The sequence below is a fragment of the Dendrobates tinctorius genome, unplaced genomic scaffold, assembly GCF_039654945.1.
Source record: "Dendrobates tinctorius isolate UK_male_01 unplaced genomic scaffold, ASM3965494v1 ptg000060l, whole genome shotgun sequence".
Taxonomy (NCBI): domain Eukaryota; kingdom Metazoa; phylum Chordata; class Amphibia; order Anura; family Dendrobatidae; genus Dendrobates; species Dendrobates tinctorius.
In genome coordinates, this window is record NW_027361728.1 from 77,726,215 (window position 1) to 77,751,263 (window position 25,049).

The following is a 25,049-nucleotide window of genomic DNA, read 5'->3' on the forward strand; positions in this document are numbered from 1 at the left end:
TTAGTGAAATCTCATCTAGGAGGTTAAACTGCTGGGATTGAAGCTACGAGTTGCAGCATGGCCATGCATTACAGGGCCGCTGCTGTCCCTGATAATGAAAATGTACATGGTGAAGGAACCAACTCTGAGTCCTGACCATGATGTACATTTTCATTATGGTCTGGGAACGGCTTAAACAAATAATTTTTAGTGCAGGATGGTTCCCAAGAACTGGGATGTTTATACTTTTCAGCAAATATGAAAGTTGGGAAGACAAATGTTTATCTTTACTTTAGTTTTTCACCTCAGGATAACTTATATAAGACCATGTGAAAACAGGGTGCTCTATTTTTTCCTGGGAACCAACTCAACGGATTCGATCTTGAAAACACTTATTAATTAATTTTTTAATGTGATAGATTGAAGAAAACATTTACTCATTAGCAGTTCACTGCTTATACAAGTCTTCAGAAACACCGAGCGATCCCTAAAGGGGGTTTTACACTAAGCGATATCGCTAGCAATATCGCTAAAACGTCACTGGTTTTGTGACGTTATAGCGATATTGCTAGCGATATCGCTATGTGTGATACTTACCTCCGACCGGCTCCGCCACTGTCCATCGCTGATCGCGCGAGATCGGGCGGCTCCATTTCTTGTCGGGCGCTTCCTGCTGGGCTTCCTGCTGTGTGAGACGAGCGACGCGTGGAGGCGGGTGGGAGGACGTCTGGATCGCTGTGTGTGAAAGGTGAGTATCGTGCGCTGCGTTGCTGCTGCATCGCTGTGAGATCTTCCTGTGTGGAAGCTCACTAGCGATCATTTAGCGATGCACCAGCGATCCTGACCGGGTCGGATCGCTGGTGCATCGCTAAATGTAAAAGGGCCTTAAGGGCCTAATAATTTGTTTTTGTCCCTTAATAATCTAATGTGTTTACCTTTTTTATATATATTTTTGTGTTCACACAAAACAGATTGTTAAAGGGATTGTCCACTTTATCTTTACGTTAATAAATGTGTTTGGGGCATGAGTTGATGGCACTTACTAATACATACTGCAAGTATTGCAGGTTCTCCTGTTCTTGTTAGTGCTACCTTCCTCATAGACTGCATAGAGGAGTATGTGACCAGACCTGACCATCAGTTTAAAAAACATGGCATGTGGGTATATGGTAGAGCTGTAATTCAGTTGTAGGTGGCTGATGGAGGGATCTGATTACATACTCCTCCACCATCAGCCATGGACAGGAGAGCTGTACAGTCTGTGATGAAGAGGAGGACTAGTTAACTGTATTTTACTAAGTGCAAGAAAATTATGTTCCCAACACACTTGTTAAAATGAAGTGGACAACCCTTTTTTGTTGTTCAAGCTTGAAGTCTTTAATGCTTTCATGAGTGGATTCTCTTGGAGGTTAATAATGGAAAAAATAAGTCAACGACATTAAGACTACACACCTAATCGGCCATGCCAGTCTATGGAGTCAGTATTGTGTGCTCATTGTCTGTTGGTGAACATAGACTATGCTACTGAACATTAGTAGATTATACAGTTGTGGTCAAAAGTATTGGCAACCCAGCAATTCCGTCAGATAATACTCAGTTTCTTCCTGAAAATGATTGCAAACACAAATTCTTTGGTATTATTATCTTCACTTAATTTGTCTTAAATGAAAAAACACAAAAGAGAATGAAGCAAAAAGCAAAACATTGATCATTTCACACAAAACTCCAAAAATGGGCCAGACAAAAGTATTGGCACACTCAGCCTAATACTTGGTTGCACAACCTTTAGCCAAAATAACTGCGACCAACCGCTTCCGGTAACCATCAATGTGTTTTGGGTCATTGTCCTGCTGGAAGACCCATGACCTCTGAGGGAGACCCAGCTTTCTCACACTGGGCCCTACATTATGCTGCAAAATTTGTTGGTAGTCTTCAGACTTCATAATGCCATGCACACAGTCAAGCAGTCCAGTGCCAGAGGCAGCAAAGCAACCCCAAAACATCAGGGAACCTCCGCCATGTTTGACTGTAGGGACCGTGTTCTTTTCTTTGAATGCCTCTTTTTTTCTCCTGTAAACTCTATGTTGATGCCTTTGCCCAAAGAGCTCTACTTTTGTCTCATCTGACAGAGAACATACTTCCAAAACGTTTTAGGCTTTTTCAACTAAGTTTTGGCAAACTCCAGCCTGGCTTTTTTATGTCTTGGGGTAAGAAGCGGGTTCTTCCTGGGTCTCCTACCATACAGTCCTTTTCCATTCAGACGCCGACGGATAGTACAGGTTGACACTGTTGTACCCTCGGACTGGAGGTCAGCTTGGACTTGTTTGGATGTTAGTCGATGTTCTTTATCCAACATTCGCACAATCTTGCGTTGAAATCTCTTGTCAATTTTTCTTTTCCGTCCACATCTAGGGAGGTTAGCCACAGTGCCATGGGCTTTAAACTTCTTGATGACACTGCGCACGGTAGACACAGGAACATTCAGGTCTTTGGAGATGGACTTGTAGCCTTGAGATTGCTCATGCTTCCTCACAATTTGGTTTCTCAAGTCCTCAGACAGTTCTTTGGTCTTCTTTCTTTTCTCCATGCTCAATGTGGTACACACAAGGACACAGGACAGAGGTTGAGTCCACTTTAATCCATGTCAACTGGCTGCAAGTGTGATTTAGTTATTGCCAACACCTGTTAGGTGCCACAGGTAAGTTACAGGTGCTGTTAATTACACAAATTAGAGAAGCATCACATGATTTTTCGAACAGTGCCAATACTTTTGTCCACCCTCTTTTTTATGTTTGGTGTGGAATTATATCCAATTTGGCTTTAGGACAATTCTTTTTGTGTTTTTTCCTTTAAGACAAATTAAATGAAGATAATAATACCAAAGAATTTGTGTTTGCAATCATTTTCAGGAAGAAACTGAGTATTATCTGACAGAATTGCAGCGGTGTCAATACTTTTGGCCACAACGATACATCACTGGCGCACTTCATGTGATTAAAGGAAGGATGAATGGACAAGTGTGCCAAGGCATTCTTGATAAAAATCTGCAGGGGTGTCAATACTTTTGGCCACAACTGTACATGGTATTGATTACCACCGATAAAATTGGAATGTCTACTTTGTATAACTTAAATTTGTGCAAAATTTAAAGGGGTATTCCCATTTCCAAGATCTTATCCCAATATGTAGTAGGTGTAATAATAATAATATTATCAATATCTCCAATTAGAAATTAAGTATTGTTTTTTGATTAGCTATGTTGCTTACCCCATATGCAGGACATTGCAGTAGCCTAGTTATCCATTATCCATTCCCATATGGTCTAGCGGTTAGGATTCCTGGTTTTCACCCAGGTGGCCCGGGTTCGAGTCCCGGTATGGGAACGCACCTTTTCTGTACTACTGCCAACAATCAAAGACAGAAATGTGTTTTCCAGACAATAATATTTCAGGTAAAAATGCTGAACATCAGGGTATTAATCCATTCCCATATGGTCTAGTAGTAGTTGTTATCCATTGTTACAAATAGTGAGAGCTTACTAACTATCCAACTGTCACTATATGAGTGGTCATAATCATGGATACCTAAGCTACTGCAATGCCCTGCACATGGGGTAAGTGACATAGCGAATCAGAAGAACTATACTACATTTCTAATTGAAGGTATTTGTAAATATTATAATTATTATACCAAGTACATATTGGGATAGGATATTGGAGGTGGGAATACCCCTTTAAGATATCTCCTGACATTATGGTAATATTGGGCACATTTTCTGTCTTACTTCTGTGGGAATGAAGCTTAACTGTGTGGATTAGTGCTAATTAAAAACAACAGAGTCTTTACAAAAGAAGAATCAGACAGTCATACATTTTAATCACAGAGAAAAGCCAAACTTACAGATAAAAGCCTAATTCTAAAAAGAATCCAAAGAGTTACAAACATATATGATGGAGGAAGCAGAGGTGCAGAATACTGCTATATTGCTGCTCAAACACATCATTCATGAGGATTGTGGCTGCTTAGTATTACAATGACACAGAGATAAGGCTTCTACAAGGGTTTGTGCACATCGCCAATTTTCGAAAGGTGGGTGGTAACAATTGCCCTGATTGTATGGACCAGCCATAATGTTAAGTGTGTAACAGTACAGACACAGAGGTCTAATAGATGCATAAAGCATGTGGGAACATGATGTGGGGAACCTGGTTATGGCAAAACTTTTGGCTGTGCCATACAGGGATAAATTGACTGAGAGGAGACTTAATTGCTGTCTACAAATATCTAAAGGGCTGTCACATTGTAGAAGGATCAACTTTATTCTCATTTGCACAAGGAAAGACTAGAAGCAATGGGATGAAACTGAATGGGAGGAGACACAGATTAGATATTAGAAAAAACTTTTTGACAGTTAGAGTGATCAATGAGTGGAACAGGCTGCCACGAGAAGTGGTGAGTTCTCCTTCAATGGAAGTCTTCAAACAGAGGCTGGACAGACATCTGACTGGGATGATTTAGCGAATCCTGCTTTGAGCAGGGGGTTGGACCAGATGGCCCAGGAGGTCCCTTCCAACTCTACGATTCTATGATTCTATGATTCTAAATTAGGTTAATGTGTTGAGACGGTAGGCCAGTCTGAATAAAAACGTTTTTAGGGCACGCTTAAAATTGTGGGGATTGGGGACTAATCGTATTGACCTGGGAAGTGCATTCCAAAGAATTGGTGCAGCACGTGTAATGTCTTGGAGACGGGAGTGGGAGGCTCTGATTATTGAGTATGCTAACCTCAGGTCATCAGCAGAACGGAGGGCACGGGTAGGGTGGTAGACTGAGACAAGGGAGGAGATGTAAGGTGGTGCTGAGCCATGGAGGGCTTTGTGGGTGAGGGTAATAAGTTTATACTGAATTCTGGAGTGGATGGGTAGTCATTGTAATGACTGGCACAAGGTAGAGGCATCGGTGTAACGAATGGTGAGGAATATGATCCTGGCTGCAGCATTCAAGACAGATTGGAGAGGGGAGAGTTTGGTAAGGGGAAGACTGATTAGTAGAGAGTTGCAATAGTCGAGACGAGAATGAATAAGAGAAACAGTAAGAGTCTTTGCGGAGTCAAAATTAAGAAAAGGTCAAATTCTAGAAATGTTTTTGAGGTGCAGATAACAAGAGCGAGCCAGTTTTAAGCGTGCCCTAAAAAGCACTTATTTAGACTGGCCTATCAGCTCCCCTCACTTATCGAACAATACCCATTTTGCCCATACAAAATGTTCTTGAAAATCAGGACCCTCATATCATCTGTTCACACCCTCCATGCACTTAATAGCGCTCCATGTCCACATACATACTGGCTGGTGACCGGTTCATGCAGCATTACGTGAACACCTTATTTCTAATATTGATGGCTGGACGTACAATACAAGCACTTTTTACCATTCACTATTGTGACTCCCCAGTTCCTCATAGATTATAAGCTTACAAGCAGCAGGACCCTCACTCCTCTTGGTATCTGATTTATGTCTTGATCTCTAATGTCTCTATTGTCTGTACAAGTCCCTTCTAAAATGTAAAGTGCTGCGGAATATGTTGGCGCTATAGAAATTATTATTAAATAGCTTAATCCAACATAATAGAAGTGAACAATCTGTGACATTGATCGCAATCTGCTCATTCTGAAGTTTGCACATTGTTTCCATGTAGTCTTTTATGATCCAATGTTCATGGAGCCCCCCATGACCGGAGCGTTATGGTCTCAGAAGAAATGCAGTGTTGGAGCAGGCAGTGTGCCGGGAAAGTACATCATCTTCTTGCAGCTAACACTTCTTCACTGTAATATCAGAGTGCACGTAGCACACTTTATAGCCAGTTAATTCCAAGCCAGCACACAGTGCGTTCACTTTGAGATATGGCCTCAAGCTGATTATTTGAACTTTTTCTGTTAGTTTCTCTTTGACAAAAAGACTAAACTTCTTATATAAGGCATCTGCAGGAATGTTCATACTATTGCATGCTTAAGCCCTTACAGGATATTTTATTTCATCTGCTTATTACCACTTATTGCCTATTTTTCTTCTACTGTAATTTACTATTTCTCATACAAAGTCAATGTAGTAATGGAACAATGAGGCTCATAGTTCCTATAAAATTTCCTGCACGTTCACAAAAAAGGATTTCATTTTAGGGCTAAAGATATCTAGGAAGCAAAATGACTTCTATAGTTGGCATTAAAGGGAACCTGTCACCAGGTTTGGCCGATAGGAGATGCAGCCATCACCTTTCAGGATTGATGGTTCAAATCCCACCAAGGACAACATCTGCAAGGAGTCTGTATGTTCTCCCCGTGTTTGTGTGGGTTTCCTCCGGGTACTCCGGTTTCCTCCCACACTTCAAATACATACTGATATGGAATCTAGATTGTGAGCCCCATCAGGGACAGAGATGATAATTAAAGTGCTGTGGAATTAATGGCGATATATAAATGAGTAAAATAAAAAAATATACAGCATTCTATAATGCTGTATGTATATCTGCCCCCAACCTGACCTGAAGAAAAATAAGTTTTATTATACTCACCTGCGGGGCGGTCCGGTCCAGGGGGTGTCGCTCTTATTGGTCGGATGCCTCCCTTCTTCTTGTGATCCCGTCCTTCTTGGTTTGTGTGGATGATGCATCCCTGAGTCATCCACACAGGCTCCCCGGCACCGTGCTCCTGTGCAGGCATATTTCTCTGTCCTGTTGAGAGGCATATTTCTCTGTCCTGTTGAGAGGCATATTTCTTTGTCCTGTTGAGGGCAGAGCAAAGTACTGCAGTGCGCAGGCGCTGGTTCTCTCTGACCTTTCCCGGCACCTGCGCACTGCAGGACTTTGCTCTGCCCTCAATAGGACAGACAGGTGCACCTGCGCAGGAGTACGATGCCCGGGAGCCTGTGTGCATGACGAAGGGACGCATCATCCACACAAAGCAAGGAGGACGGGATCACAAGAAGAAGGGAGGCGCCAGACCAAGAAGAGCGACACCCGTCGGACCGGTCCGCACCGCAGGTGAGTATAATAAGTTATTTTTCTTCTCTTACAGGCCAGGTTGGGGGCAGATATACAGCATTATAGAGGGAAAGAAAGCTGGCTTAAGGCGGTCTGCTTACTATGTTCAAATACATAAATGGACAGTACACAGTTCTGTCTAATAATGTTTTTAGGTCTACAAGATTCATCATAAGTCATAGATGTTAAACTCTGGTCTGAGGGTCAAATGTGGCCAGGGTCATTACAATATTCAATGTCTACTATAGCTGGCCCGCTCTAGTACACAATGCATGCTAATTCCACTAATCATTTGTAAAGTCTTGAACCCCCCATCCTTTCTTCTTCTTTTATTTGTATGAGTTTTGTCTTGTACATTAGCAACTTTGTTTTAGTTTCCATAGTTTAGTTTCCATGGTTACCTCACCTGCCCTCTTATTGATTGTCGTAGTGTCCACGGCAACCTTGCCCTTTGTCAGCACGTGCGCTGTCAGCCCCATCATGGTGCAGGTCTCTCCTGGCTGGTGGTCCAGTTATGTGATTTGACTCCCGGGTCACTTGTATATCATATGCGGGTAGGGATTCAGGTCCCGTAAGCCACACGGTGATGTGTTCGCCCCGAGCTGTCATCGTACCTTGCACCAATTAATGGGGCTTTTACATCTTGGTTGACACTACTGTTGCTTTCTGTCGGCTGAAGCCCAGTCTGGCTTATGTGTCTCTGTTCTGCCTTTCTACTCTCCACCAATGAAGGGGGCTGTTACATTCTCGACGTTGTTGAAGTTATCCTTGATTGGTTGGTGACTGATACTGTATGAAGGTGCCCTTTAAGTTTGTTTCCATATGAAAAAGTTCATTGTTATATATTTGATGATAAGGAGAAACTTCCTCAATTTTAAACATTTTTTTAAGGAAATATCAAGGTCAGCCAACGACTTTGTCCAAGTTTTTACTTTTGGCCCTCTGTGTATTGGAGTTTGACCTCCCTGACATAGAAGGTGATGCTTTACTGTAATGCTGAGATTACACATATCGCCAGCAGCCTTTAAACGACGGCCAATCAGCTGCATGGAATTAGCGATCATTTAATGGCCTGTTTACACATGTCGACCACAAAGTTAATAAAATATTTTATCGGGGTATATTGTCAGTGCACATGGTGCTTGTTTCTTCATGGAACAAGTTCAAAAACGGATGAACGACTTTCTTGAAAAATCTAATATTACAATTTATGAGTAGTAGAAGTGGTACATTATAGAGGGGTGAATGTTTAGTTTTTACCATTTAGTTCAGTATTGTCTTGTATAAAGATGATTAAATATTGCTAGGACTCATAGACAAAGCCCCCGGAGTCCTGTTTTCTCCACCCACAAAAAAAGAATTGACTTTTTGTTGCATGACTTTGTACATAGGACGAGCTGTCAATCACTATGTGCGGCTGGGAGAAGCAGGACTCACAGGACTTATTTTCGAATCCTTGCAATATTTGAAGGGACTTGGTCACCAGGTTTTTACTATCCCTTCTGTGAACAGCATGATGTACGGACAGAGACCCTGATTCCAGTGAAGTGTCACTTACTGGGCTGCTTGCTGTCATTTTGATAAAATCACTGTTTTCTCTGCTGCAGATTTAGCGGTTCTCTAATGCTGTGCTCTGTATAACCCCGCCCACACCACTGATTGGCCACTTTCTGCCCATGTACAGCCTATACAATAAGCTGCCAATCAGTGATGGGGACAGGGATATGCAGAGCTCATGAATATGCTTGACAATATGGCATGCGGGTTTACTAGTCCTCTAATGATGATTTTCCTGCTGGTAAAATAGTGATTTTAGCACAACTACAGCAAGCAGCCCAGTAATTAACACTGGAATCAAGGTCTCTGTCTCAACTCTCAGATCAGGTGGCAAAACTTGGTGATAGATTCCCTTTAAACAGCATTTAACACAAAAACACTGATTCAACCCACTGAAAATATTTCACAAAGATCAGCATCTCCCCTCTGCTCTCAGATAGGAGACATGACAGATCCACTCTAACAAGACATCGTATTGCAGCAGTCAGCAGAAATCAGGTTAGCCTTCTGATCTTGTAACATTCAGGATCATGACGTCCGCTGTTATAAAAACATAATACTAGATGGAGCTCTGTCATACAGTGAGGGATAAAGGCAACCTAGGCCTAAATAGGAGACACCATCCTGATCACCGTGGGGCTGCCTTCCCAAACCATCAATGATCAGAATCAGAATTATCAACTGTTGGGAAAATGCAGCATTTCATCTGAATGTCTGACCATGTAATGCATGCACAGACACGGTCGTTCTCCTTCATGACTCTTAAGAAGGATGTATATAGTCTTCAGTTGGGCAAGTGGCCAGTGGTCAAGGATTGTCTTACAAGTCCTTTAATACTATATAATACATGTCATGGGAAGCTACATCCTACAGAGACTATAAGGGCTCGCTCACACCACTGTAGTAATGGGACGAGTGCTAGCTGATGTTTTTCTATAGGACCGCACTCTGACCAGTGTTATTCAATGAGGCAGTGCTGGTGGCATTTTTTTCATTTTCCCTAATAGAATCTGGCTGTGAAAAAAAACACTGCACGCTGCGTTTTCATTATGGGATGAGTATGAGAAAAAAAATCGGATGCCATGGGGAGGCACAGTAGAGCATCAGATTATGGCCGGAATCACACATGCGAGAAACTGGGACGAGTCTCGCTTCTTAATACGCAGCACTGCCGCCGGCACTCGGATTGGAGCGGGCGGCTGCATAGAAATACATGAAGTTGCACGCTCCTGTCCGAGTGTCGGCGGCAGTGCTGCGTATTAAGAAGCGAGACTCGTCCGAGTTTCCTCGCATGTGTGGTCTCGGCCTATAGTGGATACTTTGCAGTTCTGTAACATAGGAAACTGTAAAGGGTTAATATCTGCTGCTGCAATAAAAAAAACGGATTGTACACGGGTGACAAGTAAGAAAAAGAAATCAGCCCACTTTTTTGGATCGAAATCTGACCCATTTTTTATATGCTCATATGATCCTGCCCCAAGGGTAGGTTCACATGAGAGAATAAAAAAAAGTTCAGAGTTTTAGCCAGAAAATTGGGATGTTTTTTTCTCACTTGTCATCAGTGTACAATCCATTCTTTTACAGTAGTCATTATTAATCATTTACAGTTTCCTATGTTACAGAATTGTAAGGTCTCCGTAATTATGGAGGCTATACTGTGTCTCCGCATGGCAGCTGAGTTTTTGCGCTCACCCATAGAATTGATTGGGCGAGTCTAATCTGATTTAAGGAAAAAAAAAATGGCTGAGATTTTTTTTCATGAGCAGACTCAGTCAGTACAAAAAAAATCGCTCATCTGCACGGCCCCATTGAATAACATGGATCCGAGGGCTGTCCGTTTTTTTTCACAGACAGCTCTCGGACCGAAAACACTGTCGTGTGAATGAGCTCTAAATGTGAGTTAGGCCGGTTTCCCATTTGCGTTAAAGGCTGCAGCGTCGGCCTGCGCACAGCCGCCATTAAGCCCCGCCCCCTGCAGCGCCTCCGCCGGTAGCTCCGCCTCCGGGCGCATGACGCTGCATGCGTCATGCGTCCCCTATCTTTATCACTGAGGCCTAGGCCGTGCGCAGTCTGCGTTTGGTGGCGCCTGCGTCCTTTTGACGGTGCGCCGAGCGCAGCCAAATTGCAACAGGTTGCGTTTGGCGCTGGTCGGCGCACCGTCAAAAGGACGCAGGTGCCGCCAAAACGCATACTGCGCACGGCCTAGGCCTCAGTGATAAAGATAGGAGACGCATGACGCATGCAGCGTCATGCGCCCAGAGGCGGAGCTACCGGCGGAGGCGCGGCAGGGGGCGGGGCTTAGTGGCGGCCGTGCGCAGGCCGACGCTGCGGCCTTTAGCGCAAATGTGAAACCGGCCTTAGGTCCTGTGGTTAAGTAGAGATGTTGCCATCAGTAACGTATATTTTCTTTTATACACTACACTCAAACATTCCACAAAAACTCTCTGTTTTAAAATGGTTTGTGAAAGTCATAAAGCTTATAAGCACTGATAATGTTGGCACATTTTTTTTAAGTAAAACATGATTTCAGATTTCTGGTGTAAAACAAATAGTTTGTACAAATATAAACCGAATTAATAACATATAAAAACCTCTTTTTTTCTTGATAATATTGATAAGAACGAGCTTGCATGACTATAAATTAGAGATTTTATTTTAGAGTGTGTTTATCTGATCAATGATAAGCAGGAAATATAAAACTGGCCAAAAGATGGCAGCATTGAGTCTGTGTTCTGCATGGGACCAGTAGAATATTTCTCCTGGATTTCTCAATGAATGTCTGCCTTCCACATGTGGGACAATCCTGATCCAATATTTAGGAATTAGCTGTTGCACATAGATCAGTAGTGCTGGTTTCTAGAACAAAGGCTGACAATCCAAAGGCTGGTTACCCGTCCGACTGAGGCCGCAGTTCCTTTTCTGTATATCAAGCCCAAATAAAAGTCTCAAACATTGGTCTTGTAGAAGTGATCACGTGTGTTTCAGACGCCCCCAATAAATATTATCTGCAATCTTGTGATCCATACCGTCCTAGCAGCTAGGGAGGGGAGGGATGAGTTGGGGAGATGGCTCTATCCTTGCAGACGTGTAACAAGCAAATAAAAAAACAAAAAACAATGCATATAAGATGGCATTGACGTGTTTGACGCGTGTCACATATGTGGAACAGATTTTTTTTAAAATTCCACTCAATTTTTTTAAGAAAAAAAAAGGCATCCAATGCTTTTGCTTAAAGCTGCTATATGCAGCAATGTCATTTACTCTGTGACGCAGATTTAGCATACGTGACTTTATGGGCCCAACGGTGACGTATGCACGGACTCTGTACAGGATATGTGTGGCGCCTCCCTGAGGGCACTGTGCTCCCCATAGAAATGATTATTCATTCTGCATTGCTTATACAGCACCATCTTACTCCTCAGCGCTTTACAGACATCGCTGTCCCCATTGGGGCTCACAATTTACATTCCCTATCACTATGTTTTTGGGGTGTGGAAGGAAACTGGAGAACCCAGAGGATTTGACCCCAGGACCCCAGTGCAGCAAAGAATAAGTGCTAACCACTGAGCCACCGAGCTATTCTCCTTCCTTAATCTGAAATGATGTATAGTCCGAAAGTACAAAGTGTTACAATGTGGCGCATAGTGAAGTGATCGGAATTATATCAGCAAAGAAAAGGGGAGCTACAGTATTGGTAGCATGGATCTTTGGGAGAAGTGGGCAGAGCTCGAGCAGAACAGGGCGAGACCAAGCGTAGCGGACACATTCATCATAATTTATGCTACCAAAATTGGCGTAAATTATGACAAAAATATCCATCATCCCGTGACTGGAGTAACATTTCTGTCAGTGGGGCACAGCAGGAGAAAGACGTTCCAGATTTATTAAAGCACCACTCCAGCAATTTTATTTTTCCAGCGCTGGAGTGTTGCCTTTAACGTTACCCATTGGATGGCCATGTTACCAGACGGGGGCGCTGCATTGCTACATACACGTGTAAAGAGCGAGGTCACGGCCACTAGTCGGGCTCTGCCCGGGAGTATGCATAACTCATTCATACCCTCCAGTCCTGGCTCAGAAACTGGCGAATCCTCGCAGTGCACAGTGCGTGCCAGGGCCGGACTGGCCATCTGGCAATTCTGGCAAATGCCAGAAGGACCTGTCTGGTCACAGGCTGCCTTGTCTGCTATGTTGTTAGCAGAATCGGAGTTCTCAAATCACCCATACTGCTACGAGTTGTGACGAAGCACAAAGTCGCTGGCTCCGTCACTTACCCCAGCAGGCCACGGGTATCATTAGAAACATTGATCTTGTAGTAAATCTTCCTTTCCTCCATCCAGGGTAATATTAGTCATATATCCCGCCTGGTGCCCGGGGATTCGCTTTGATTTAAGCTTATCATGGCTGTGTCCTGAACCTCGTGTACGCACTGTTCTGTACGGTTGTGTAATGTAGTGTGCACAATGACTCTCCAGCACCGAGCCGGTTAGTCATACAGAAGGGAGATCAGAGGATCGGCCCATCATTACAAGCCTTTGATACGTTGCACTCTGTACTTCAGATTCTTGGAAAGTCTGATAATAACTTCTTAAAATTCTTCTTCTAAAGTACAATACCACTTCCTTGGAACTAATTAGCAGTAATAGTACAACGTAACAATGTCAAATAGGAGGAATATGTAAAAAAGATAGAAAAACAGGTTAACGAAGTTTTCCCAATCTCAGAAGAAAAGTCTGGGCTGCATGTGACTGCAGAATCATGACTGCCACTATTTACCTGTGATGGGGCACGTAACCGCATGCGTATGATGTGTCTACTTGTGGTCACATGACGACAAGACTCTTCTGCACTTCTCTAAATGTACTGTTCAGAGAAACATGAAGGAATCTAGTCTCACATGACTGCGATTATGCTAATTAGCTAAACGCGGTCACATGACTGCCCCTTCGCATCGGGAACCCAGGAGCCTAGTGACAGTTGGCGTATTGCACACTGTCAGGGTGTGGCAGTCTGTAGTCACACCGAGTGACCGAAGACTTTTCTTCTCAGCCTGGAAAGCCCCTTAAGGGCTCATACTCACTGGAGAGAAAATCGGACGAGTGCAATCTGATTAAAAATCGGATTGCACTCTGACCAATGTTAGTCAATGGGCGACATCTCACTTCCCATCCGAAAGCTGACTGTGATAAAAATCGCAGCATGCTGCAATTTGCTGCGATTTTTGCTTTAAAATCGCCAATGCAAGTCAATGGGTGCAATTAAAAACCGGACCAAAAATGGACCATCCGTTTTCCATTCGTTTTAAACAGATACATCACCATTCTGTGGTATAGAACACTGTGAATGGTCATGTAAATGACTGTAGAAAAAGAGTTGCTGAGAAAAAAAACGCATTGTATACGGATGGAAAACGGATGGAAAACGGATGAAAAGATTAAAAATTGCATAGAAATCGCATGACACTCGCATAGCACTCCTCCCTTTTTTACCGTCCAGAAATCGGACCTTTTTTTTAATTGCAAATGGGGATGAGCCCTAAAACTTTAAATGTAAGGGACACATTCTCCATAGGTCTGGTGTGTGAGCCCATTGTGGTAGATAGAAACCAGGTTAGTTTCATATGACAATATCAGTTTCAAGGTTTGTGGCAAGAAGACAAGCCCTGCACATATTCTTTATTAGGATAAAAGGACATCATGGAGGAACGTAGCCCTCCCCTGCGGAGGACCCCGGTAGGCCATGCTCCCGTGCGGCAGATTCAATGCAGAAATGTCTGCGACCGAACATCAGTCCCACTTATCTGAAAGGGGTTGTTCCTGCCGCATGTGCGAGGATTTCTGCTAGCGCTATTGAGATGAGATGGTAAGTGTGTGATTATACCGTACCCGTAGCCAGGAGTGAGAGTTACTACTAAAGAGCACAGACTCGGCCCCTGCCAGGATTGCCAACAGTCCCGAAATTCCAGGACAGTCCGTAAAAATAGGACACTTTTTAGCTCTGTCCATAAAAAAAATTAAGGCGTCTGTGATTTTCTTGAAGCTGAAGAAACTCTACAGATTAATTTGCCAGTAACTATCGTCACTTTACAGTTATGGGCTGTAGATATGTATCAGTTATAATCTTAATGATTTATTATGGTTTTCCAATGTGTCCGTAAAAAATATTATCTCTGTGATGTTTTCATAACCTGTCCAGAAAAATAAAAAGTCATGTTGGCAACCCAGGTCCCTGGAAAGTGCTGATCACATGATTGTCAGCCTGTACTAGTTGTACAAAAAAGGTGATCTTCCTATCATATTGAAATTGTATGCACACATGCACAAAGGGATTGTTGGCAGGGTGTGTTGCTGACACTTATTGCCCCCATTAGAGAGCTGTTGGACAGATGATGGTTCGACCAATTGTTTGGTAGCAGCTATCTCACCCTACTGTCCTGTAAGAGAGCCACTGCCACACATCTCTGGTGGCAGCTAATCACTTGGAACAAAAGGATTGGCAGTCTGAGATGGCTGTGCTGGAGCCTTATCTCCCATTTGTCCAGGCCCCCACACATATTAAACTGTCTGCCAAGCCGTCCATATGGACAGGTTTGGACGAAGTTATGTGTATGGGACCTTCACTCCCTTCTTCCTAAGTACAAGCTCAGCCAACCAGGCATAGGTTTAGGGGGCTTGATCAGCAAGATGTGTCTGACTTCAGTCTAAGGGTATGTGCACACGGTGCGGATTCCATTGTGGATTTTTCTGCACAGATTCTGCAGAATCCACAGGTAAAATGACCTGCGTTTTACCTGCAGATTCACTGTGGATTAACTGCAGATTTTATGAGGATTTCACCTTAGTTTTTACACCCCTGCGGGTTCCTAGAATGGAAAAAGTGTAAAAACGCTGCGGATTCCGCACAAAGAAGTGACATGCTGCGGAAAATAAACCGCTGCGTTTCTGCGTAGAATTTTCTGCAGCATGTGCACAGTGATTTTTGTTTTACATAGGATAACATGGTATTGTACACGAGATTCTGCTGCGGATCCGCAGGGCCAAATCCGCTGCGGATCCGCAGTGTGTGCACAGACCCTAAGAGTATGGCTAGCCTCCGATATAGAGGTAGCAAATGATGAAATGCAACCCCAAAGTTTTGATTGGGGGATAAAGACTTTAGTAGGGGGATTTCATTTTTCATCTGACCCAGGGTTGCCAACTTGACGTTTTAGTTTTTCTGGATTGCTTATCAAACAATCACGGATAATTTTTGATGGACACATTGGAAAACCTTAAAAAATCATTAAAAGTGATACATGACTATTGACCATAATTCTGATAGGAGAAATTAGCTGTGTGCACAGAATCGAGGCGGAAGCTGGCTTTTGTAGGGTTTTTAATTCCTTACGGATATGTGACACGAGAGTTCGCCACATGTCAGTTTCCTGTCCAGGATCCAGGTTCAGGGCTTGAGCCTGCACCTTTGTTGGCAGGTCGTAGCTGAGTGATTTATCTGTCATTTTCCTCCAACAGCCACGAATGGAGCGGAGCTTGCAGCTGGGGGTGCACGGCTCTTACTGCCCCCCTATGTCATGGTGGCACTCCAATGGAGAGGTGGCTCTGAATTTTCCTAAATTGCATGTATATTGCACAGTTAGATGATCGCAGGCTCAAGTGCCCTACAAAGTACAGGAAAAAGTAAAAAAAAATGTTTTTAAAAATATGAAATTTTTTTTTTATTGTACTCATTTATATAGTGTCATTAATTCCACAGCGCTTTACAAACATTATATATATATATATATATATATATATATATATATATATATGGAAAACCTCAAGTGATCCCTCTTTCGACCATTAAAAATAAACACAATTCAAAAAATACTCCTATGTGATATCGCTCCGGCCATAAAAGTCCGGTCTATGAAAATATAATTAATCTGATCGATAAATGACATGATAAAAAATCTTAATCCCAGAATAAGGTTTTATTCAGCAGCCGAATGGGAAAAAATGCAATAAAAGCGATCAAATCATCAGATCCACCCCGAAAATACCATCGATTAGGGTGTCGGTTTAGGACACAAAAAAACAATTCTAAACGGCCTCCAAAAATGGCGACAAAAGCAGAATTTTCTTGCCAAGTTTCCATTTTTTTTCCCACCACTTGAATTAAATGCAAACCCCGGGCGTGATTGGTATGGCCATAATTGCACCAACCCGTCCAAATAATGGACGTTGTGAAAACAAAACCTTAACGATAATGGTGGAGTTGCGCTTTTTTTATCACAATTTTGACGCACTTGGAATCTTACGGCTCGTGGAAAAATGTATCAAAAGCTCCAAAATGGAAGACCGCCCTGTAGAGAAGGGGTTAATCGTGCGCCGGTCAGTTTCTGCCGCAGATTTTGGGGCGGATTTTACCCCTTTCACCAACGACCCGAAATCCTCGGGTTACGCCGCTGACGGCATCGCTTCACTTTGTGCAGTTATAGGACAGAGAACACAGGAGAGGAGCGAAGGCGGAATATCATGGAAAACCGCTTGGAGTTTAGTTTAGGAATCGGTGCATGAAATCCTAGTGTGAACAGAACCAAACGGTGTAAGAAGCGCAACTGCGGCTGGATACAACACATGATATATCAAGGAGGGAGCCAGCGATTCGCTTCCACACGTGGGGCAGACACGACCACTCTCTGTGCGAGCAGACGTGTTATTGCCGCGTGTCCACGGCACGCCAGCACACCGCGCTATACGCTCACTTTTCATAAATAACAGGGACCTGAATGGCGTTTACGCCTTTTTTCTTTTTTACTACGCCACGCTTCAACCAAACTAATATTTAGAATAGAGATGATGGACAGATACCAGCGACCAATGACGTGGCAGGATTGTGCTCCAACACCTCCTGGCCGCTGCCTAGTGGAGAGCAGAGAGGGGCGTGGCTTTAGCGCACTGAGAGCAGCAGGCTAGGTTGCCGCTGGCGGCGGCTTCTGCTGCACGCAGCGTGTGGTGCTGCTGCTGTTGGAGCGGTCACGTGTGGCTGAGAGGGAGACGGAGGCGGCGGGAGCTGAGGGAGGGGGCGGGGCTGCGCTCCCGGGAACTCAGACACAGACACAGCTTGTTTTGGTTTATTTCGCAAGGAGAGGCGGGGGGAGAGGACGCCTGGCAGAAACTCCTGCACCGAGCTCTCCCCCGGAGCACTTATCTATCAGCGCGGCAGCCACGGTCCGGAGTCCGTGAGTGAATTAGGGAGGGGGACGAGTGCCGGGGGTGGAGAGCGGCTACCTGCCCTCCTCTTGTCAGATGCCACCTTCTGCAACGCGATGGGACTGAATGGGGACAGGCGCAGGCAGTGACATTGGCCGCAGCCCCCCGGCTCCTTGCCCGCAGTGCCGCCTGCACACTCGCCCCGTGGCTGTGCACACACATGCAGCCCACGATGAGGCTCCCCGGGTGTGGACGAGGCTCCCCGCGCACGGTCACCGTGTTCTCCCTGCTGCTGGGCTCTGCTACTCTGTGGATTTCTTGATCCGAGGGACCTACAACTCTGCCAAGTGGCCGTCCCCGCTGCACGGTGCTGAATGAGCTGGGAAGCGGCACACTGACTTTTTATTTGCAAGGACTACATATTTTGTTTTTTTTTTTCCCTTTTTGTGCAATTATTTATACCTTGGTACCATGGCCAGCCCCACCGATCCTCCCCCTCAAGAGAACAACTTCTCTGATGTCAAGAAGGTAGGCTACCTTAGAAAACCTAAGAGCATGCACAAAAGGTTCTTCGTGCTCCGCGCTGCCAGCGAGTCGGGTTTAGCCCGTCTGGAGTATTATGAGAACGAGAAAAAGTGGCGGCACAAATCTGGGGCCCCAAAAAGGTCCATTCCATTGGAAAGCTGCTTTAATATCAACAAGAGGGCGGATTCAAAGAACAAACATTTAGTCGCCCTGTACACGAAAGACGAGTGTTTTGCCATTGCTGCTGACTGTGAACAAGAACAGGAGGGATGGTATCAAGCTTTAGTGGATCTGCATAACCGGGGCAAAGCTCCCCACCACCGTCATTACAGTGAAGGAGCTGCCAATGGGGTGCATGACGGAGTTAATGGTGAGGATGTCTATGGTGATGTGTCCCCCCCTGGTCTGGCCTTTAAGGAAGTGTGGCAAGTGATAATGAAGCCGAAGGGTTTAGGGCAGCTAAAAAATCTTGTTGGAATCTACCGCCTGTGCCTGACCCATCGAACAATCAGTTTGGTCAAACTCAACTCTGATGCGGCAGCTGTGGTGTTGCAGCTTATGAACATCCGGCGATGTGGTCATTCAGAAAATTTCTTCTTCATCGAAGTTGGTCGCTCTGCCGTGACGGGGGCTGGTGAATTCTGGATGCAGGTGGATGACTCTGTGGTGGCGCAAAATATGCACGAGACAATCCTTGAAGCCATGAAAGCATTGAGCGATGAATTTCGACCTCGTAGCAAGAGTCAGTCGTCTTCTAATTGCTCCAATCCAATTTCTGTGCCGCTCAGAAGGCATCACATTAACCATCCTCCTCCAAGCCAAGTAGGGCTAAATCGGAGAGCCCGTACAGAAAGTGTTACAGCCACCTCTCCTGCTGGAGGAAGCGGTAAACATGGGTCGTCTTCCTCATTCAGGGTTCGGGCTTCAAGTGATGGAGAGGGTACAATGTCAAGGCCCGCCTCAATGGAAGGCAGCCCCGTTAGCCCGAGTGCCAGCCGGGCCCAGTCGCATCGACATAGGGGCAGTTCTCGACTTCACCCACCTCTAAACCATAGTCGCTCCATTCCCATGCCAACAAGTCGCTGCTCTCCCTCCGCTACAAGTCCAGTGAGTTTGTCCTCCAGCAGCACCAGTGGACATGGATCCACTTCTGACTGCTTGTGTCCACGAAGATCCAGTGCCTCAGTTTCAGGTTCCCCCAGTGATGGTGGATTTATTTCTTCTGATGAGTATGGATCCAGTCCGTGTGATTTCAGAAGCTCCTTCCGCAGCGTGACACCGGATTCTTTGGGGCACACGCCTCCAGCTCGAGAAGAAGACTTGAACAACTACATCAGCATGGGCAAATCCAACAATCTAATCCAGAGAAGCACACCGCAAAGGTACCAGTTAAGTAGGGGTGAAGACAATAGCGACCTTGACAAAGTGTTCAGAAAGAGGACTCATTCCTCAGGTACTTCCCCACCTACTGTTTCCCATCAGAAGACCCCCTCACAGTCATCTATAGAGGAATACACTGAGATGATGCCTTCCTATCCTCTGCGCCTCTCATCTTTTAGACACTCAGCTTTTGTGCCCACTTACTCATATCCTGAAGAGTGCCTAGATCTCCACCTGGAAAACAGACCAAACCACAGTGATGATGGCTATATGCCAATGTCACCAGGTGTTGCTCCCGTGCCTACTAAAAATGGTGACTACATGCCCATGAGTCCTAAGAGTGTGTCAGCCCCGCAGCAGATCATTAACCCAAGAAGACATACACAAGTAGACTCCAATGGCTATATGATGATGTCTCCTAGCGGTAGCTGTTCTCCAGACAGCTGTAACTACAGCAAAATTTGGACAAATGGTGTCAACCCAAAGTTGTCCATAGAGAGTAATGATGGCAAATTGGCTTGTAGTGATTACATAAATATGTCACCAGCTAGTGGTTCAACTACTAGCACTCCACCTGATTGCTATCTGAATTCTGTCGAGGAGCCATCCAAACCTGTCTATTCTTACTTTTCTTTGCCAAGGTCCTTTAAGCACGTTCACCGGAAGAATGATGATGGCCGCTCATCTGTAAGCTCAGGTCATCCTTTATATACGGAGGAATCCTCCTCTTCTTCCACAAGCAGTGATAGTCTTGGGGGACAAGAAATCCAGCAGAGTCGGAAAAGTGAAGTTTGTCTCCATGGAAGAAGCAGCAGATTGACCAGACCCACACGGTTGTCCTTGGAAAGTAGTAGTAAGGCCAGCACTTTGCCAAGGACCCGGGAACCTGCATTACCTCCAGAGCCAAAGAGTCCTGGGGAGTATGTGAACATAGAGTTCAATGAAAAGATATTCCCTGGGGGATTAATTTCTTCAGTACATTCACCATCCTTTGTGCAGAGTAGAGTGGTTCCTCAGAGAGAGAACTTGTCTGAATACATGAACATGGACCTCAAGCACTGGAGGGCAAAAAATGCTTACACTTCATGTAAACCTGTCAGCACCGTGTGCTCAACAGACCTATGTAGTGGTCTTCCGCCTGTTCGAGGAAAGCCTGTTCAGCGGGACTATATGAGTATGCAACTTGGTTCCCTTTGTTCAGACTACAGTCAATTACCACCTGCCCGGACCACTCCCAAACCAATCTCGCCATCTTGTAACAGCAATTATGCAGAAATGACAATTGGTGTAGTCCATGATAATTTGCCTGCTCCCCCACCATCTAGTAATACAAGCCTAGTGGAAACTTCCTGCCCTCTTCTGGGCCAGGGCTCTGGCCCCAGTGCATTTACCCGTGTTAGTCTAAGCCCAAATCGCAACCAGAGTGCCAAAGTTGTCAGGGCTGGTGACCCACAAGGTAGGAGGCGACACAGCTCGGAGACCTTTTCTTCTACCCCTACCACAGCCCGAGTTAGTGCTGGACCTGTTTCTGGAGATGACGTAAAGAGACACAGTTCTGCTTCATTTGAGAATGTGTGGCTCAGGCCTGGAGACTCTGCAAGGAGAGAGTCTCAGCAACCTTTAGACCACCATCAAAATGGCCTCAATTACATTGATTTGGATCTAGTTAAAGATTTGACTGGCCTGGAACATTGTAACCCCCATCAGACTGGGATCACCCACCCCTCAGATGATTTGAGTGCTTATGCTAGCATCACTTTCCACAAGTTGGATGAACGCAGGAGCCAGGCAGAGACAGAAGGTAGGTTACTGAATTGTTTTTCATCCTTGTGTGCATGCATATTGGGTCATTGGCTCTAACCTTGTTGACATTAGACCAGACCATAAAACTAGCTGTTCCTTCTATCCATACTTCACCACCATCACCATGTGTCAGGTGTAGCAGAGATATAGAAGGTGTTCAGTCTAGAAATGGTGTAAACTGATCACTTTTTTTTTTTTTTTTTCTCCTCTCACTAAAAGACCTTTATCACATGTTGCCCAATTCTTTGTTTTTTTGCGGTCTTTTGCAGGTGGACCTTTGTATACTGATCAGTAGTGGGACAGGTTACACAAGCTTCTCTGTTGTACATGTGGTGACAGAGGTCAATAAAGGTGGGGCGCAATTGTCCAGTTCCTGCAACTGATCTTTGAGGTCCCTGTAGCTTCCTGGCTTGAAATAAGTTTCTGTTTTGCTTTTATTTTTTTTTTCCCATGTTTACCCTTTCTCTTATTTTTGTAGCAGAGGTGAATTTGTAACTTCATTGTTCCGTTATGCGCGCTCGTCTTCCCAGAGAAATGCCGGCGATGTTCAGCTTATCTCCATAATGTGATGTTGAAAGTTATTGTACTGCAGCCACGTGTTTTATTTTGCCAGGGTAAGGCATGTGCAGCACTGCGGAGGTCAGGGATCTCGGTGGCATGTCTTCAGTTGGCGATTGCAAATGTCAGTTTTGTGCCATGTGCTAATACTTTGTAGCTTGTCATGGGGCTGATATAGCAAGGAGCAGTCATTAGTCTTAAGTGCTCCTTTGTTTCACGTCTTTGTCTGCCTGAGACCACCTTACACATGAGAAGTCAGTCCTAAAATATTAGCCTCTGTCCTTGGATACGCTCTGGTTTTGCACAGCTGGATGTATTGTGCTCTTCTGGCTGTGTGATAACGTAGTCTAGACTGCTTTCTTTCACGCACTTTACATCGGTCCCTTAAGATTGCGCTTGTTGATGCTTCACGAGTTTATTAAAAATGAAATCCTAATGGGTTTAGCTTGAAATCATATCCTTTCTCTTCCCGGTTTAATTGCACGGTGAAAACCCAATTAGAGGAAATTCCATTACTAATGTGATTGTTCTATTCTCCGCAGTAGTCAATTATTCTCTGTAATTAATTGCAGCTTTTCCACTGTATGATTAGAATATCCAAGGACAGAACTCTACTTTCTGTTCATCCTAATGTTACTCAAGTTCATGTGAAGCGATGTGCCGTCTAATGGTGTGCTTGTTGTTGGGCTGGGTTCACACTGTGACTTGTTGCAGTTTTGTTGGCATTTTCTGACTTTTACGGCTCAGTAAGGAATCCAGATATTATAAAGGCGTTTGAACATTATTGAAAATTACGTATTCAGCGTTTATTATGCCACGTGGAGGTTTGGTGAGTTTATTACAACATGCAGCATGGCCTGAGTATAGTGTTTTTTTTTTTTTTTTTCCATTTTTTTTTTTGTCTTAAAGGGACAGTGCACATAAATAGGGTATGTGCTGTACCTGTCTCCGAGGACACGTTAGGTAACGAGTTGATGAGGAGGTTGTAATCCTGCGCTTTTCTTTAGTGGACCAGAAGAGCTTCATGAATGAAGAAATTAGAGCGTGGGAATCTGTCATTTCTTGGGCTCATTGCTCCCATCCCTCCCTCTCTTCCTTCTTATTAGCACACATCCGCTTAACCCCCAAGCCTCTCTAACCATTTGGCAGCAGCATGCTCTTCTGTGTGTCAACTTGTTTACCCTTCCTCCTCCTGGATGGGATCACACTGTGCTCCTTGTTTTTTTATGCCTTAAGTCATTACATTGTCTTGAGCAGCCATCATTTGCCATGACTTCCTTTACCCATTCTCAGCTCTTTTGGCCGCCCTGGTTGGATAAACAATCCTCCACATCTGTTTCCATGTGCATCTTATTGCGGCTCCTTATGATGGTTTTTGCAGAACACCAGAGAGACTGCAGCCATTGAGATCCCATTCTTAACTCATTCACTTCCTTGTCCGGTGGTAGCCTGACATTTTTTTTTTTTTTTTCCATTGGCCATCTGTCTATCAAACGCTTGTTTTTAGAATGGAAAAAACAGGCAGCTGGTATATCTGCATGTGCAGGGGCTGGCGGCGGCAGGTGTGCGCTTTACAGTGCACGCGCAGGAGACACCCTGTCTGCTTTTTGTGTCTGATATGGAGGGAATTGATGTTTACTGGTGCACAGTCTGAGCTGAAGTCCTGCATCAGCGAAACGTTTCACAGGGCTTGCGACTCTTGTTTCTGTTTAAGTGGCTTTTTTTTTGTTTTGTTTTTAGATTGATGTAAATACTTTTATGCCCAACGATGACAGAAGTATTCTCGGAGTGATACCTTTATTGGATAACCATAAAAAATGTTTGCAATATACCGTAGCTATATAATTTGTTGTTGTACATCTTGTTTTTAGATTAAATTGTAACAAGTCAGGAGTAAAGGTGACTGGCGTGTTTGTCGTATCGGCGTCCTTAGTAGTTACATAGTTTCGTGTTTGTGCCCAGATCGTAACGGTCTGGACCTGGCTTTGAAAATTGTGATCCAGCAAACCGCAATCTTGTAGAGTTTGGACTCGTTGATGATGTGTCAATATTTATCACCCGTGAAATGCCCTTTATAACTATGGATAACTTATCTTGGCGAATTCTGCTTCACAATCTGTGTTGGGTAAACGGATGTACCGCCATATGAAATAATGTGACATCGATCGAAAGAACTGTGCTTAATGAACTAAGGTCATGTAAGGTAATATGATCTCAGACGCTGTATGGAGCACGTTGCCGGAGAGTATAGTGAGAGCAGCAGGACGCGCTCAAATGAGAACTGTAGAAAGAAGTGGTCCTGGAAGAGAGGTGCGTTTAATGATGTAGAATCGGATGTTCACGGTGGATATTATACGGAGCGGGGGCAGTCATGTTAGCGACTGATCTGGTGGGTCTACTAGTACGTTATTACAGTATCACGACTACTGTTATGAATACATGATCTGCCACGTTTTCGATTTGTTAAAGGGATATTCCCAACTGGGATGTTTATGGACTATCCACAGCACAGCAGCAGCTCATTTCTAGAAGTTCCACAACGGTACACGGAGCTTTGTACAGCCGCCTCTCTTAATTATTCACAGACCAGGCTGGTTGGATGACCCCCCACTCACAATACGCGTGCAGGTCCCAGAAGTAGGATCTACATCCATCATTTATATTGCAGGTATTGATGCCATAAATTGCCATGTTAAGATTACCATCCAAGGACACACACATTTTTATTGTTTATAACACTTGTTATAATGCCATAAATACTTTCAGCTTGGAATAATTTGTGCTGTACACTGCAGCATTTTCTCATTCACTCACTAAAATTGTCACAATCTGCAGTGCAGAGCAAAGCCTTTAAGTCACATGTCCTGTAGTCATCCTTTAGGCCGGGTGCCCACTATCCGGAACTAGCAGCGCTTTAGATGCAGAGTATGTTCACTGCGCCCAAAGCGCTGCCGAATCCACGTGTGTTCACTAAACTATGCGGACTTACTGCATCCAATACCTTCTATTGGTGTCATATCT

The 25,049-nt window shown here is 44.4% G+C and overlaps 1 protein-coding gene, 1 long non-coding RNA gene and 1 other non-coding gene across 3 annotated transcripts in view; 2 read left to right on the forward strand and 1 right to left on the reverse strand.

The window, feature by feature from the left end:
* Positions 1-3,290: 3,290 nt before the first annotated feature.
* TRNAE-UUC (transfer RNA glutamic acid (anticodon UUC)) lies at positions 3,291-3,362 on the forward strand. Its single transcript has one exon. It is a non-coding gene; the product is annotated as a tRNA-Glu (tRNA).
* Positions 3,363-15,689: 12,327 nt separating this feature from the next.
* Positions 15,690-17,478, reverse strand: LOC141092698 (uncharacterized). Its single transcript, XR_012232877.1, has 2 exons — positions 16,856-17,478; positions 15,690-16,228 (listed from the first exon to the last, which is right to left on the reverse strand). It is a non-coding gene; the product is annotated as an uncharacterized lncRNA (long non-coding RNA).
* Positions 17,479-17,697: 219 nt separating this feature from the next.
* Positions 17,698-25,049, forward strand: part of IRS1 (insulin receptor substrate 1) — a 40,602-nt gene continuing 33,250 nt past the window's right edge. Inside the window, exon 1 of the mRNA XM_073579084.1 lies at positions 17,698-21,468. Coding sequence (XP_073435185.1) covers positions 18,234-21,468 — 3,235 coding nt within the window. The 5' untranslated portion in view covers positions 17,698-18,233. The remainder of the gene's footprint in view (positions 21,469-25,049) is intronic.